The sequence below is a fragment of the Leptinotarsa decemlineata genome, unplaced genomic scaffold (assembly GCF_025532065.1).
Source record: "Leptinotarsa decemlineata unplaced genomic scaffold, Ldec_3_MD MMD2_tig00026314_RagTag_RagTag, whole genome shotgun sequence".
In the NCBI taxonomy this organism is placed as follows: Eukaryota; Metazoa; Arthropoda; class Insecta; order Coleoptera; family Chrysomelidae; genus Leptinotarsa; species Leptinotarsa decemlineata.
The window spans coordinates 18,253,363-18,272,004 of record NW_027412684.1 but is presented as its reverse complement, the minus strand read 5'-3'; the positions used below and the strand labels follow the sequence as shown (position 1 = coordinate 18,272,004).

General features: G+C 36.6%; 1 protein-coding gene across 1 annotated transcript in view; it reads right to left on the bottom strand.

Annotated features, from left to right (window-relative positions):
* LOC111502204 (G1/S-specific cyclin-D2) overlaps positions 1–18,099 on the bottom strand; it is a 29,092-nt gene extending 10,993 nt beyond the window's left edge. Inside the window, exons 1-3 of the mRNA XM_074181429.1 lie at positions 17,593–18,099; positions 16,834–17,049; positions 7,497–7,653 (exon numbers count right to left, since the gene is read on the bottom strand). Of these exons, the coding sequence (XP_074037530.1) occupies positions 7,497–7,653; positions 16,834–17,049; positions 17,593–17,790 (571 nt within the window). The 5' untranslated portion in view covers positions 17,791–18,099. The remainder of the gene's footprint in view (positions 1–7,496; positions 7,654–16,833; positions 17,050–17,592) is intronic.
* Between the last annotated feature and the right edge of the window lie 543 nt (positions 18,100–18,642).

Below are 18,642 nucleotides of genomic sequence, written 5' to 3'. Positions count from 1 at the left end.
CCTAGACTTGTCTGGTTGAAGGTTTGATATGTGTACGTGGTCTGTTGCTCAATCTGATTTCAATAAGTCAGCAGTGCTCACATTAACAAAGAATTATCAAGAACGATTCCACCTGTATGGATTCGTTTTAAAATCCAAGAAATTGATTTAATTAAAGTATTGAAATCAAAACTAGACAATATCTGACAGAAAAACAACTGTCAACTCTGTTTATTCTTTTCTACAGTAACATTCTAAATCAATTAACACATAATCATTAAAACAAAACTGAACATTGTTCTTGCCGGTATTTTATAGATAATGTGTTTCAAAACTATTCTAATTGAGATAGAATTCCTACAATAAATGTAGTGGAATGCCTGACGGGCTAAACTAGTTAAATATGTATGTGGTCCAAGTCAATTTATATGTGTTGCCACACGAAGAATAATCACATTACTATCAATCTGTCGTTCGTTGGTAATTAAAAAAAAAATTGGACGACACGAGATGCATACTAATTTCCAAACGATCCAAATGCGAGATACCGCGAAACACGGAAACGTCTTCACAGTTCGAAATGACCGAATAATTTCTTGACACTGGGGCCCCATTAGAAAGCCGAAGATAAGATCGTGCATCTGTATACGAAAAAGCCCGATATCTAGGGATAATCTAACGGCAAACAAAACGACATATGCACGAAAAACGAAGACGAAAACATTAACGGTAGACTTTTTTCAAGGGTGGCGAACCAGCTCGCAGAGCCACCCTTAGAAAAATATCCTGTCCTCGCGGTGCACAATTGAAGTTTCTCTACCGGTCGAGGGGTAGTAAAAGTAAACGACCCCGAGTTTTTTCCCTTCGATTAGACGTCTTGCGATAATCGCACAAAGGCCGAATGCATTTCGTAAAGACTTTTTGCCTGGGCCTTTCATCGGCGAACAATGCTCCGACGGGGTTCCTTTCTTGCACCTGGTCGGGGCGCACGAGACCCGCTCCGAGATGCTACTGCTGCAGGAATCCTGGAGGAACAATACCGTCTGGAGATGCGCGACCGATTGTTCCGATGACCCTCAGACGGATACAAAGACACGCGAGAAGAGATTTATTGGCGAGCGTCAGATGGTCTGGAGACGCCCGCGCGCTTCATTCACTTTCGATGAAAAGTCGTCCTTTGTTGACCAAGGACCTCAGGTAAGATTATCGGGATCTTATGCAGCTTCCTCGATCTTAATAATATACCACAATAAACATGGACCATCACGATTAGCTTCGAACGATCTGGGTAGTTAGTTGATTGGGAGCTATTGTGTAAATGCTAGTAGCAATTTGTCAACTGGTGATGATATTTAGTGACTTTCCTGTGTGATTTTCACTAGACAGTTTTACAAAAACGCAACACGTGTTTCGCCATACAATGGCTTCCTCGGGCGTGTCTTAAAAACTAATTCTACACATTCAATGCTATATATATACCTCATTCTACAATTTGAAGTACCTGAATTTCAAGTACCTGATTTTTTACCACCCGTCAATAAAATTCACCACCGAGAGAGAGGTAAATAATTCAATAAATTACCTTGACTTAACCATTACGAAAAATAACAATAAATATGAATTTGCAATTTTCCACAAATCATCGTATACGGACATTATCATACATAATTCCTCTACACAACCAGCATAAAGTTGCTGCATTCAATAGTAGGTATGCTTCACAGATTATTGAATATTCCACTGTCTGATAGGGATTTACAGAAAGATCTGAATTTGATCAAACAAATCGCGGTTAATAACGGTTATAAGATAGATATTATAAACGCCATTCTTTCCAAAAATCTACAAAAGCAAGCCATGGACCTGATCTACCCATATTCAAGATGCGATAACGTCATTTATAGGACATTGGCATATTTGGGTGAACCAACCATGAATATTGCCCGTTTTTGATGAAAGAAGGCGTAAACTTAGCTTACAGAACGAATAATAATCTAAGTAAATTTATTAAAAACAATAAAAACAAAACTTCGGTATCGGATAGATCAGGAGTAAATAAGCTGACTTGTGGCTCTTGTCCAAAACTGTATATTGGCCAAACAGGAAGAACATTTTACCAAAGAATTAAAGAGCATAGTAGTTTTGTAAATAGAAAGACCAATTCCACATTTGCAAACCACCTTTCAGCAAAAGGACATGAGATCAATCATGAATACGATGTGTTACATTTAGAAGAGAAGAGTTTAAAACTCAATCTTCTAGAATGTTTACAAATCAATAGATTCAGGAATTCAGGTAATTTACTGAATTATCAATTAGATTTGAATAACTCTCCGTTACTAAATGGGAAAATGGGGTGGAAAGTTGAAAAAATCATATATTCAAAAATTGAGTTTGTACACCTACAAGATTGTTACAATTGTTATAATTAATAAATATTGCAAAATATTCTCAAAAACATGCTTTTACTCTAACTCTAATGTTCTTCTTTGCTTTGGTTTTATGGTTTATGAAAATCAAGAGGCTGATATGTTTCTTTGAGGCATCTGAAAGATACTGACTTTGCAGCGTTGTCAGACTGTTTCCGAAGTAACTAGTCCTACATACATTACACTAACATTCATCAATTCATTACATTAAACAACTAATATGGTGCAAAAGTTTCCGGTCTTCTCAGAACTGAAAAACTCTGACACGTTTTTATTTGTTGAATCGATCATCAGGAGAATCTCAATCTTGTAGGTGTTCAAATTCAATTTTCAAATATATGATTTTTTGAAATTTCTACCCCCTCAGACGGCCTGGTAAACTATGACGTGAAGTTTTTTTCTGTCGAATAGATCATGATGGAAAACATACCTCAAACTTGTAGGTGCACTCATTCAATTTTCGAAGATACGATTTTTTCGATTTTCCACCCCATTTTCAGCCCCTCAGACGGCCTGGAACACGATGACGTGAAGTTTTTCCTGTCGAGTAGATCATCAGGAATAACATATCTCAATTTTGTAGGCGTACAAAGTCGATTTTCCATGTTACGATTTTTTCAAATATTTCCACCCTATTTTCACCCCTTCAGACAGTTTAAGAAACTAGGACGGTTCTGTTTTTTTACTAATTCAGTCAATTAGCGTATCATATTGAAAAATGGTAGGTGTGCAGAGTCGGTAAATGGAAAAGATAATAATGCGATATTTTTTTCTCAGTGTACTTTGTGGATGTGTTATCTTTTGAGCCTCAGCTATCTCGATCAACTTTATTTATCAGTCATTCAAAATTATTTTGTGGACTTTTTTGAAGTTTTTGTCGGTAACAGCCTCTTTTCAAAGAAATCTCTTTCTTAATATAAATCAATTTGACAATTTTATTTTGATATCTGTTGAATAATTCTCATTTTTCGCATTTTTCATTAATACAACAGTTTTTGAAGCTGTCACGGTTTTTTATTTCACTGTGAATCTCACCTGACCAACAAAGAAATACTACTTTGAATCAATTTTTTTATTAATCAAGAATTTAAATGAAGTTCAAAGAGTGATCTTCTACCATCAATAGTTGAAAAGTGTTTGAAAACAATTATATTACAGGAACATAATGCGGTAGTTAGCATTGTTCAGATATTCAGCTTCAACTAGTTTTTCCTAAAATCCAGCATCCCCCTTTACAGAATCGAACACGTGGCTGCGACTGCCAAAACAAAGAGTCCCTTTAAAAATGGCGACCGCGATTTAAAAGTCCTGCTAAGAGGCGGCATGTGCAGGAGAACGCACCTGGTGAAAATCAACATCACCACGCGATTAAATTCACAATGAAAAAGTGTACATAGTACCGGAGTAAATGCGAGAGAGCATCTGCTGCCCGCCGCTCTTGTTCGACAATGAAAAAAAAAAAGAACGAAAATATGCATAACGCGACGCAGAACTGGTCCAACGCGTTGCAGTCTTCAGCAGGAATCCGACAACTGGAGTGAATACTGGACCGAATGGGCGGTGAATAATTAAGCGGGGAATCTAGCAGCTGTTACAAATTATTGCGTAGTCACATTGATTGAAATTAAGAGTTTTTGAAAATACCTAATGAAAAATCACTGACTAGCAGTGCTATTAGTTCGGTAGGGACAAACACTGCCTATAATCCTCATATAAACACATGGTAAAGTACGATTGAAAAAAAATGTTTTTAACAGATGTTCCTGGAGCAAAACTAAAATTTGCAACTGTAAAGGATAACAATGTTGTAACATTAAAACGTTTTCTTGCATGCCGTAATTTAAAAGTAACTGGAAAAATAGTGAAAAATTAATAGGCAGGTTAGTTACAGACTCTAGTAAACGAGTAGCGGTAGATTAAAACTGTAATAAAAGAAATTTAAAACAATTATGCATTTCAGATTTATTTCAGAGTGAAATATCAATCAAATATGAAATAAATGTATTCAAATATAATAAATAAATATAATTTAATAAAAGATTGAGGTTATATATCATTTTAATCAATGGTAATTAACTATGGAAAATTTACTATTCATTTCATGTTTAGAGCACACATATAAATATTTATTTATTTTTTACACTGTTAAATCCACTCTCCTCCAAGCATGTATCCATTTCTTACGTCTTACCTCATTATTATGAAGTTTTATAAATGGTATAAAAACACGTTTTCTTCCGGATATCGATTATCTGACGTACAATTCGCAAAACAGCAATGCTTTGTTGGCATTTTGGCATTATACTAGCACAAAATAATGTTTTATATCAGATTTATATTTTTAAATAATGAATTAATATTACGTAATCAACACTGTTTTACATGTGAATAGTTTATGTTTGTCCCTACTACTAGTGCTGCCTCTCGTGACACGTTCGCTGTACTATTCTCAGGAAAAAGGCTCATTGAATTTTACTTTGTGAAAAAGTTGCGAATATTATCTAATTCATTGTATCAAGTGATTTGCCTGGTAAAATTTGAAAAAGTTGTGGCTTTGCACACATTTTGTGACGTTTTAAACAGTTTAAACTTAGTGCACTAGGGATATAACACATGAGAGCAGATCATATTTTTTGTGTCGCTAATTATTGTTTGGTCAAATGAATCCTACAGGCGCTCCATCCAATCCAATGACAGACAGATGTGGAGTAATGTGTGTGTCCACCGTGCCTGACACCCTCTACAAATATAGCACGTAGGGCTTCGATTAGGCCCTCGAAGCAGCTGGAGATGACGGAGTAGATAAATTGCGATGCCGTGTTGTTTTTTCGATACCGATAAACACAGAGGGAGTGCGTTTGGGAAAAAATATATATATAATCGCGAGCTAAGGTCCCGGACATTAAACTTGAAAATAACCTGTAAAAATTGTTGAAAAGGTTCAGTTTTGATGAAAACTTGATTGGAAATTCTAAAACACACGACAGGGGTTTTCTTAGCAATGAGAAAAGTCCAAGGAATTTCAGGGTATTCAATTTATACACACATCGGAAAAGTCTAGGGATATTTTTATAACATACTAAATATCATAAAAATAAATGCATGAGGTCGTTTAATTTCGATTAAATTGGTACACTCGACCACCCTGTAGATTTCTATGGGTTGAACAAAGCCTGCAAAAACGGTAACTAATCTATTATCAAGATTTTTACAAACTGTAGGTTTTCGGCTAAAATGAATAATCTGAAAGTGTCGAGATTGTACATTCTATGCAGTTCTTGCTCAGCAATTAAACTGGAAATATTGTGCTTTAACATGGAACGCCATCACTTACCATTGGCTGAGATGAATAGAGCTCTAGGGCTTCTTGAAGGTGGCATGCGACAAAATGATGTAGCTCTTCGTTTGGGGGCTCCCAAAGTGTTATCAGTCGATTGTGGCGGCGTTTCCGTGAAACTGGCAGTCCAGCCGAACAACATCCAGGGCGAGGACGCGCTATAACTGCAGTTCAAGACCGATTTTTGGTCTTAACCGCAAGAAGACAACCGACACTCACAGCACCTGAGTTGGTTAACGTGTTGCAGCAGACGTACCAGGTAACCATTGGTCGTGATACTGTCAGAAATCGACTGCATGAAGCAGATCTCCACAACAGAAGGCCACTTAGATGTCCACCTTTGTCGAGAGGCAATCGCGGTAGAAGATTAGAGTGGTGTCAAGAACATCAAAACTGGGATGCAAATGATTGGGCCACAGTTTTGTTTACAGACGAATCCAGATTTGGATTTCATCCAGATTCTCGTCGAGTAAGACTGTGGAGACGACCTGGAAATAATGAACGTTTGAGACACGTCCAGGAAGTCCACACATACAGAGGTGGTACAGTAATGCTATGGGGCGGAATCATGATCGGCGGCAGAACCGATCTCGTTTTTCCAAATCGCTCCCTCACAGCTCGACAGTACCTCGACACCATTCTTCTACCTATCGTCCGTCAGTTTGCTGGTGCTGTTGGTGAAAACTTCCACCTAATGCACGATAATGCTCGTTCACATGTCGCGCGTCTAGTGACTGACTGGCTCACCAACGAAGGAGTTGATGTATTGCCATGGCCAGCACAATCACCGGACCTGAATCCCATCGAGCATGTGTGGGACATGCTTCAACGAAGAATTACTCCGCATATGGGGAACATTCACACAACGTTTCAATTGAGAGAGCTTTTAATTGCTGAATGGGCAAATGTACCTCAACAAGACATTGACAATCTCATTTTGTCGATGCACGATAGATGTAGGGCCGTAATAAACCAGCGTGGAGGCCATACTTTGTACTAATTCCAATTTTTTTTGTATTATGATTTTTTTTTGGGGTGCCAAAGAAGAGCCATATTTTTTTTTAGTTTTGCTTATATGCGCAATCAGTATTTTTGACCATTTAATAAATTTTGTTGTAAGTTACATTCGTTTAATAATCACCCGTCACCTTTTTTTTCCATAAAGCGATCTGAAAAAAAATTATTGCCATTTTTAAAAATATCCCTAGACTTTTCCGATGTGTGTACTTTTGTTGTTATATTTAATAGGATCTTACACATTTCTATTTGCAGATTTTCTTGTGATGACCTTCAATTAAGAATTATTTCAGTTATACTAAGTGAAATACTACTAATAGATACCAAATGAAATTAAACAAAAGTGCCAAAAATAGTTTTCCGTTTCCTGATTTTATGATATAATATATATTGATAACCGTTTTTTTACTGCTGAATGTTGAAAATTCATATTTTATTTCACTTAACCATTCAAACGATAGCGAACGTGTTCACTCTAATTGGAAACTCCATCTCGATGCCTCTTGAGGTGCCGTTTGATTCAACATATTCGAAAATTATTCAGGACCACCCTTTGAATCAGCCACCTGAATTCAACCCCTTCGAAAGACCGCGTACTTTGTTATTCCAATAAGACATGGGGTGGTTCTGGGGTGACATTCTCAATTTCTCTTTTTTGGATCTTGAAATGTTTTCAAAAGCAATATGCATTCTAATAAAAAAATGTTCGCTAAACCTTGCTATGAAAGACTTACCTGTATAGCAGATCGATACCAAGGTCCGTGCGTGGCTTCTAAGCAAACCGTTCTCAGCGCCCCACGGAAACCTCTCTATGACTTGGTCAATGTAATCGAATCCGGTCACAGCGGAGGCATTCCAATCGAGTTTCGAGAGAACCAAGAGTTCCCAGTTCTAAAAAAGAAATAAAAAAGATTGAAATATAAATAAAAAAGTAATGGCAAAGGACCAACTTAGTATACTACTAGGTATCCAGTAATTGAAATAAATCCGGGAACTACAACTGAATCTACCGAACCCTTATTCATGACAAAAATAAGACCTCATTAATAGCCTCTTTTCAAAATGTCAACTTCGCAAGATTTTCTCTAGGCCATTGTTACAAATTTCAACCTTTTAAGTACCTGTTTCCCTGGAATTATTTTTGATTAGTTGGTTCACATACATTTTTGTGAGGAATATCCCGAATGAGTGAAATACCCTTTAATTTCATTGTTCATACATCTGGACCAGTTTCTATAAGTATTCGATAACCACTGAAATGATATGTATTCCTTAAAATAAAGATCAAGTAGTTTGAGACAGATGTTTCGCAACTGAATCATCCCACCATCAGGTGCCAAATTTCAAGTTGCACATACCGCCGACTAACGAGCAGATCGATACTTGTCCCGGAATTCCCATAGGTAATTACTTGACAAGATAACGCTAATGATGGGAAAGGAGTAACCTCCTCATCCCTTAATGACGTCGTGTCACGAATCTCGAACCGACCCCCCAATAAACAACAACCGCAAAGCGGTCAGTTCCTCGCTGCTGTGACAAATTTTATGGCGTCCAGTTATAGACGACCGATACAGTATCAGAATGCCATCATATTCCGCGACAAGAGTCTCAAGGGTGCAGCGAAAAAGGGTGAAGAGACAATGCAGGACTCTCGACAATTCTCCAGAAACGAGTCTGTGGGAAGAAAAAGCCGCGCCAAGTGCACGGCCTAGTCTAGCTTACAAGGCGAAATTAATTGACCCCTCTTCTAGGCGCTCTTTCGCAAATTACGTATTCATAGATACTTTTGTGTTTGGGGATTCTCTTGAGGGTCAAAAGGCCTAGACGTAACTGTAACAGCTTGCCGTGTCTGGCGCAAAGAAAACATAAATTACCATATTAATATAAAAATGATTCTCCTGGAATAATAGAAACCAAAATATTGGTAGGGAATTTGGCGAAAGGGAGGAAATTTCGTTGGTGATTGTGTAGTTTTACAAGAACTGGCCTCTATGTGGACATCGTACTGCAGGGGATGACCGGTTGTTCAGACAGAAATGATTTATAACTGAAAATATTATTGAATAACAGTTTTGCTGCTCTACGTACCGGTTGGACATTTTGAAACTTCCAATCGGAATGAATCTAGAAGTAGAGCTAGATAGAGTCCTTTCAGTATCCTGAAAAATTGAATGTATGACCCGGTATTAAAAAAATGCCATAATTGGACCATCTCTGGCATTAAATTGGTCTTTAGGCATCGACGTCATAGGTCAATAGCCTAAATTTGAAGCGATCCATTCACAAAACTATTTTCTGCTAAAAATTATATGACTCATGTGACTTTACCCAAAAGAACGTACTAAACTATCTATCCTACAGTCTCTTTCCGCGGGAGCTCGCTGTAGAAGGAAATATTCATAGTTACGTGCTGAATCTCTGAATTAAAAAACGCCCAGGTTGATTCACAGTAATATAATTGTGGTGGCGAGAATTTTTTGCGTCTTGATTGTTTAATAGGTATAAATGTCAGAGTTTCTCTGCGAGCAAGTTGAACCTAACGAGTATTAGGTAATGGAAATTGTTATTATCATATACTATGAAGAATAGAGGCCCCAAGGTTGAACCTTGAGACTGTTTGCTTTCCTTGGCAGCAATGTTCCATATTAATAATTGAAACGAGTTGTTTCTTTTTATGAATCACTGTGTTCTTCAATTTTATAAAAATTTGAAGAAACATTTCTATCAAAACATAAACATTCCACCTTTCCTGAACAAATTTTGAAACTTGAGAGTGTTAGGGAAAAAATAGGTGGAATAAAATACAGTTTTGGATACTTTAAGTTACAAGTTAATTGAAATGGTTGAAGTATTGAACGTTAGATTTCAATTATTCAGGTTATTGAAGGAGCGACATCTGGTGTTATAATTTGAACGCAAAATCAAGGAAAACATTGATGATTGCCATAAAGAACTGTAATAAACATTCATTTGTTTTTACATATTATCTCTATTGTAATAATATTTTATAAAAATGTCAATATACTCTTCGTAATGACTAGTAAATTCAAAAAGTAACGACTAACGAATAAATGGTAAATCAATCAACAAATGCATGTGTTTACACTTCATCAGAGATGATTTTACTCGAAGTACATAAAACATTGTGTATATATGTATGTGTATGCAAATGATTCATGCATTTCCTCGTAACTTAATATCAAAAACCCATTATAACGATATGCTGTTGTAACAAAACTGATTTGTTTCACACACCATTTATCAAATCAATTCGTTGGAGACATAATCTCACTTCAGGTGACGATTTCAATGATAAACTTTACAAGCGAATCATCTTATACAAATATCAATTGATTTTGTCTCTAAAAACTGCGTCGTCTTCGATGGAATTTTTAGACAACGACTCCTTCGAAAGTAATTTCTCACCGTAAGATATGATAACCAATTGAAGCATATTTTATGTTCTAACCTCAAAATCGTAATAATAATGGATGTAACGATAATAATATTGCGTACATTTCTGAAAGGTGTCTTAACTCTGGTTATTTCTATATTAGTAACAATCAGGTCCCTGAATACGACTAAATTTCGTCTTTAAACCCGATAAGTGGGCCACACCAGCATTTTTATCGCCTTGCCATGGGTCGTCGATGCAAAGCAGTTTTATGATCGTGGGAAATGTCGATTACCAGTAGAAAATTATACGCCGATACATTCCTGTGGTCGATCGATGATTATTCCAGGGATTATAGTTATTAGGTGACAGATAATTAGTAGCCGGGTAATTGATAATTCGTGATGGCAACGGTGGGTGCTCAAGATGGTCAGTCCGTTTCTTTTGGCGGTAAGACGTCCCGGCATCTGTTTCAAGTCCGGGAAGAAGAAAAACGGCGGTGCGGTCGGGGATTCACTCGAGCGGCACTAATTTTACGGTAGTCGAAGGGATACGGCCCGTTGAAAGTGCCATCCGAGGATGTCGTTGGAAAGGGATCCGTCTTGCAGAACCTTCTTCACTAATTGGACGACGTTTAGCCGAATTATCGACCAAAAAATACGACAGAGACACTATGATTCTGAGAAGAAGGAAATATTTCGTCGACAAACATAATTAAACTAAAACTGAGATGTGAAGTTGAGAAAATCTGAAATAACTTTAGTTGTGATGTTCCGCAGGGTTCTATATTTGAACCTACTCTCGGTTTTACATTAACGATCAAATTTTGACTTTTCTGGAAAATTTACAGTTTTCGCAGTTTTTGCAAATACACTTACAGGCAGAATTACTCCAGATATTGAAGCTGTGGAGGAATGGTGGTTTTATCGTTTATTAACAACGAACTGGGAAAGACTAAGTTGAACAACTGTTTTGATAATCCAAACAATCCAATGATAATTTCATGTCCAGTGCTCTTACATGGTTCTCAAACTTAAGGTCTTGGTCTATGTTTCCGCCCAAAAATTCTGTAGAATTTTTGTTATGAATGGCGCCTTTTTCCAGCATCAAATCAGATATCTTCTTCTAGAAAAGTAAAATCCTTGTTTTTGTTTTTTCCCACTTGAAAAAACAATGGATTTGCATGAACACAATTTTTTATCTGAGGAGGGCCACGAAAAATATTTATGTGGAGATCTCCATCGCTAAAAATAGTAATGGCCTCAAAATAGGGCTTTGGGTCACCTACTCCTGTTTGCATATCCAATTCACTTGGAGCACAACAGTTTTACACATTTTGTAAACGCCTCTCAAGAGCTTTTCCAGCAGTATTATGTGATTTACACAGTCGAAAGCTTTCGTTTATCAACAAAACATCAGCGCTGTTGCCTACCCTTGATTTACATTGCTGCAGAAGTTTTTAGGAAAAATTTCTATAAACGTGTTTAAAAAAGTTATTGTACTGGTTTTTGGCTGCTTGCAAAACGTCTCAAATCCCTCCAAGTCTCCAGAAATCACTGAAGCTTCATGGCTTTTTTTCATCTCTTTATGACATCCGTTTCCACAATTTTGTTCCCCCACTAGTATTTTTCTGGGTGTATTTATATTCTATCAATGGCTGCCTCTTGTGATTCAGTGTCACAAATTTGAAGTATTGAAAAATCTTCAGTTAGCCGAACGTATTTAGGAAACACTTCGCTTACTCATTCAAAAAATTCAAAATGTCTCTAACATCGTCAAAAATCTTGACAAAGCCTTGCCATTATCAATTCTCTATCTCAACCAAGAACAAAAATCATTTCTTTCAAACACCTCGAGAACCTAGGACTCATCGAAAATAATTTCTTCCGACAAAGACTTCGCTCTGGGGTACTACTGTATTATATTATTCGCTGCTGAAGTGTAAAATCGTACGCTAGTTCAATGCAGTGAAAAAGACGACAAAGATAAGTGAAATCACTAACCTACATAAGGTCTAGACGTTTTGCAGACTTGAATGTCAATTTCGAAAGAATCTGTAGAGGCAGTGAATTAGAATGGCGCTCGAGAACAAAGCACAATGACAAAGGTGGTTTTCACCAATGAGAATATGAGTGATATTTGTAGTTTTTCTACTACATACATAACAGTCAGTAGATAAACCGGAGTAATTCAAAAGGAGACGTATGACAGAACATGAATTAGTAAAAAAATAATGAATGATGGTACCTAAATCATATCGAATGCTGCATCAGACCAAGATAATTACACTAACACAATATAACTTTAGTATTGGAATTGAATTGCTGAGCTTTAAATTTCCCTCTTTTTCAGTGGTAGAAAGTTTAATATTTTATAACCATTGTAAATAAGAGAGTATTTGACAAGATTTGAGGTTAGAATAGGTACCTAATCTAATATTTTGTGTCCTCCAAGTAGGTACTATAATTCAATTGGATGGCTGTTAATGGGTTTATGTGTTAATGTCAGACATGCAGTTTCCAATATAAATAATGCTACTGCTGCCATAATAAATGATGGTCGATAAGAATCTCGATTTTTTTTGTTTAATACATGTACCGTATTTTTCGTTTTTGTTGAAATAAAATGCCCTGTATGTAGTTGCTTCTAACCCCCCAGAAGGCAATTGCATATAACGCAGGTAAGATTCGATTATTGAATGTTAAACCAAGTTTGCCTTGGACGGTCCTAGTTCGTTCGTTCGTTCGTTCAGATGCTGGTTTGTTTTTGAGAGCCTCAATTTGATTATCGAAATTCAGTCTGCTATCAATGTGCAAACCCAGGAATTTTGTATGACGTTTGTACTCAACTGACTCTTCTCCTAGTGTAGATTACGTTGACCTCATTAAGAATTATTTCATTTAAGGACAGTAAACTAGAACTAGGCCACATTATGGTGGTGTCATCGACATGCACTGTAAAATGTCCAGATATTTCGACATTCAGCAAATCATTGATATACACCAAGAAGAAGAGTGGGCCCAGTATTGAGCCTGGAGGTACGCCAGCCGTCATGTTCGCTTCTTCAGAGAGTATTGCTATTTTTTCTATACGTGTTACTTCGACCAGACAGGTAGGAATTACACCATTCAAGGGCAACTCCTCTAATTCCGTAGATACCTCATAGATCAATAATAACTATGTAATACGAATAGAACTAAGTCCAGTAGATCATAAATTCGAATTTGAAACTGTACTGCTTCTGTGGGGCTATTCTGCTAAAGAGTTGTTTCTTAGTGCTACTCACTATTTCATAAAAATAAAAAAGTGAACATTCGGTTGTGGTTATGATAGAAAAGTATCCCCCTTGAATTAAAAATGTATCAGTTTCTGCATTTTTTTCTCAGCAACGACGCTCTTCGATATTTCCGCAAATACTTAAACGTCGAAAAGAAGATTCCCTATGGAAATATATATATATATATATATATATATATATATATATATATATATATATATATATATATATATATATATATATATATGCTCAATACTGCTCGAAAATAAACCAATACATCAAATTAACGGCCCCACAACCATCTCCAAAATAAGCCATTAAAATTAATACCAATTCAGAAACAGTCGACCCGTATATTAGAAAACCCCGCTTCTTAACGAGCGATATTCATTGTGAAAAAGAATCCTCCTCCTGGCGCTGAATCATTCAATTCACGTTTTCCCCGGAAAGTGTGAGAACTCGAAAGCAGGTGGTTGAATCGGCAAAACGATTTTTAGTCAAATTTCCCATGGACCTACGCAACGCACCCCAACTGTGAGAATCCCTTTTGTGAAAATCCGATTCCGATACGGGCCAAGGGGGAAGGCAGGCGAAAAGGGTCAAAAAACCGGAACAGAATCCACAGACAGCTCGTCTTCCCTTCGATATACATATCAAATGAGGACAAAGGATTCATCGACGAATACAGATAGGAAGGATGTGCCACAGGAACTGAGGTCCTTCTTACACGGTGCGCCTCCCCTAAAGGATACGTCTGAGGAACTAGTCCTTAAATTATCGGCATCCGAGTACAAAAGACCGGCTGGATACGAAACTATATGTGTTCGGAGGTATTTGAGAATTTTTTCACGGTTCACAACTTCATCATTTGCATTTCATGCATTTCCTAGAGGGTATTACAATAGTATAAGTCCCCTGAGTTCATACATCACCGTAATTTCAATATTTTACGACAATGTCGTGAAAAATCCCAACCGAAAACTTTACAAACAAAATTGGGGTTTTGTGCAACTTCAATTCAGGCTGTTACTTCTTTGTATAGGGTCTTCCAAACTTTGACAATTGATCAGAATGAACTATCCACAAAACATTCGGGTATATACGGTTTTCACCGCAATATCCTGCTATTATTTTCTCACAAATCAATCCCCAACAACTCAATTTGCCTGACGTCACGAACGGAAGGATGTAACAAATTTATCAAGACTGCCGCGCGACAACAATAAAGCTACACGTCCGGAAATTTAAATAATCTTTCGTTCCGACTCGTATCTTGAGATCTTTCGACCCGGCCCGCGTGCCCCGGGTCGCGACATTACTTTGATTGTCGTTTTCCTCGAAAAATTGATAGGGGCACACCGCAAATTGGTTCACTATCTCCCGACGAAGGGGTGACCACCCACCTTACATCCTGTGCGAACGCAGGTAAGATGATATACTTAATAATCCGATAGCCTTCTTCGAGATTAGGTCGACGCAAATTACTTTTAATTCAAGTTCCAGGGCACTGGGTTAGCACAAAAGAATCTTATCGCCGGCTGCGATAAGGTACGATATGAGTAGCACCTACAACAATACTGACGTTTACATTAGAACAAATAAATTACTAGAAGATCCATTAAAAATGGCCTCCTGAGTCACCTGACACAAGGTCCATAGATTTGTTTGTTGTTTATCAAACACGAATCAAAAAAGGTACCACCTCCAAAAATTCCAGGCTTGATACCTATAGAGTTGTGTGTATTCATCCGGAATCTAAAAAGTATATCTCTTCGTTCACCAGACCTAAGGCTGACATATTTTTCAATATAATGGCCTAGAACCTATGCATTCATCAAAAGAAAATGTGAAAGATAAATAGCCCCCAAGATGATCAGACGAAAACTCATAATGCTTCTGTCTAAGGCAAGTACCTAAGGTGTATTGTCATCGGGCTTTCCTTGGAAGAAATAACTTCCGAAGTCACCTGACCTAACTCTGAATTTGAAAAGGAATGGTCTTCAAAATGGCCATACCTAATGCTTATATATTTTTGATATTACTCAAATTTATTGTTATCATCACGTATTTATCGAAATAAAAATGAAAAAAATGGTAGGTATTGTCTATTCTCTGTATACATTCATCAAGAGAAAAGTTCTCAAGATGACCTCATTTGAGGCCATAAAAGTTTCTGTGTGTGAGTCAAGAACGTGTTGTGTATTGTCACTTTGCTTTGTACTCAAAAGAACAGTGGTGAAATGAATGTCCTCCAAAATCACCATATTTAATGCCAATGGAAATGCATCAAAAGGGTATAGCCTCCATATTTACCAGACCGAAAGCCCGAATATTTTTCAGTGTTATCAGATAAAGGTAAATTTTCGTTATCTGGACACCCGGCGATTTTGAAAAAAATTTTTGACTGTACTTACGTATTTTGATGCGTAGATTACGAATCCGAAAGAAAAAAGCAGCGCTCTCCATTATTTAAAAAGTTACGGCCCTTCAAAGTTCAGAAAAGGGCAACTTTTCAGCCTTCTTTTTCACTAAATAAACTATTTAAAAACACAAGCGTTTATTCACTAGGTCACCTTTACACCTTATTCCTCCTTCTTTAACACTTTTCACTTCAATAATCAACATTTTTCTTATAAAAAACTTAATTTAAAAACGAATGCTTCTCCTGGTGACATTATTCTATTTTTAGGTTAGTTACTAGTGACATTTCAGAAAAAAGCGGTTGGTTTTTGCCGTCGCCTACTATTTCAAATTCGTAATACACCACCAAAAACCAATTTACGATCTAAAGAATGAAGGTAAAAAACATTTGAATTACTTCAGGAATATGGACTGCATCAGTCGTACCAACCATATCATTAACCTTAAAAACGTAAAATACAGTGATATGTAACCAAAAAGCAGCTCCGTACATTTTTTAACATTTTTATAAGAAAAATGTTGATTATTGAAGTGGAAAATGTTAAAGAAGGACGAATAAGGTGTAAAGGTGACCTAGTGAATAAATGCATGTGTTTTTAAATAGTTTATTTAGTGAAAAAAAGGCTGAAAAGTTGCCCTTTTCTGAACTTTGAAGGGTCGTAACTTTTTAAATAAGGGAGAGCGCCGCTTTTTTCTTTCGGATTCGTAATCTACGCATCAAAATACGTAAGTACAGTCAAAAGTTTTTTCAAAATCGCCGGGTGTCCGCATAACGAAAATTTACCCAGAAATGACCTCAAAAATGACCAAATCTAAGCCCATAGACGTTTCTGTGTAAGCCTAGTGTATTGTCACCACGCGTTTGTCAAGAGAAAACGGAAAAAAGAAATGGTCTCCAAAATCGCCGGACCTATTGCCCATAGATTTTTCTGAGGAAATAGAGAAAGTATACATTGAAAATCAAACTCATACTCACTAATATGTGTTTGTAGGAGACACTGTAGTCGGTGTAGGCGCAAAGCAGGTCAATTGGTAGAAAATTTGTAGTCCTCATTTTCGACGCTAACAACAAGCAGGTAGCTCCAAGAAGTTGCAGCTGTTGCTTCTTGATAACGCACACGCAGAGGAATCTGTCCATGATGTTGACCGCCAACGGAAGGACTTGGTCTTCGCACATTTGTTCTTCACAAACCTGTCGATAATACATCGAAATCAAAACACAAAAAACGTGTTCAGATTCTCACATATGTTGATAGGACGTGTTTGAAAGTATTGATAAAAATAATGTCAATTATTCGTACTAATAATCGCAGTTTAAAGGATAAGACCTCGTTAATTCTTATGAAAACTTTGTATGCGAAATATTTATAGAATATGTTAAATATGTAGGGAAATCAATCTAAAATCCCAGAAAATAGAAATGTTATTGTTAAACTATGCTAAAGCACATCTCATTCCATCGCAATAATGTCAACAAACATACTTTTTATATTAATTTCGAACCTTCCATATTCACTTTACTATAATAAAAACATCTCAAATGTTGCAATCAATTAAATTCTCTAAAATTTCAAACCCTGTAGCAAAATTAAAGGAACTGTGACATAAGGTCGATGATTGTTATTTTCTGTTCTGTTATTGTTTTGAAAACAATTTTGCACAAAAAAACGTATAACTGTCTAACTAGCATGCGCGTATTTATAGTTGTGAACCAAAACAATCTCTTTTTTCTTACCTCCAGCATCCAAGTCGTCACAACTTTTCTCATGAACGGCTGAATGTCGTTCTGGACCGTTTGAAAATAATCACAACTAGGTATAGAAAATACTTCGTCATTGAGCAAGTTATTCATAACACGCGAATCATCGAAGATTGCTGCGTCCCTTTCGGCAGTGCAACTGTTCGAGAAATTTTCATTGCAGGTTAGATCCATATTGTTAATGTCACTTCACACGATAAATATTAATTCTTAACACGTTGCCGCAGAACTCCTGTAGCTAAATGCACTAATTCGAGAGCGAGACAAACTGACTAGTCAACGAAGGGCAACAAGTAGTTTTGTTCCGAGAATCCAAGAGTTGCGCACGCGCATTCGAATTCAATTACACCTGGACTACGGGAATCCTGCGAAGCCCGTCTTTATCCTACCTGCCTTGCTGGTAATATTCTTACAGCTGCTTTTTTATATGATGTTCGAGTCGTACATGCCAGATTCAAGTTTTGTTTGATGTTCAGGAATATTATGTCACTTTGATGAGTTTTTTGTATCTCCGTTCAACCAGCTATGTTCAAACACAAGCTGTAGGTAGGTATATTTTGCCGTTTATAATCTCTCAGTTGCCAAAGGATGAGGCATATGTAGGGTAGGTATATCGACTTTAGGAAAAAGGTTTTTTATATAAAAATTTTTAACTCAAATATGAATAGATACTCCATTGTCTCCTACAGGTTGGGAATAAAGAATGAATTTATCAAAAAATAAAAAGTGTTGAAACTTGAATGAGTTTGTATGGAAAATAATAATACAATTCGAATTTGTTACCGTTTAACTAAACCTGTTTGAGATATCATTTCTACAGAGTGATCGATGTGTTAGCTCAAAGTAAGATTAATAAACCACGAACAGATTATAAAAAAAATGAGATATTTTGAATGTTTCATCACCTTTTATTTTTTTATGTGTGAATGCATATGGTTTTCATTTGAAATGGTTTATATGTGAATATGTCGAATCCCTGTTTACTACCCATGATAATAATTGAACAATTTTCACAAACTTTTTATT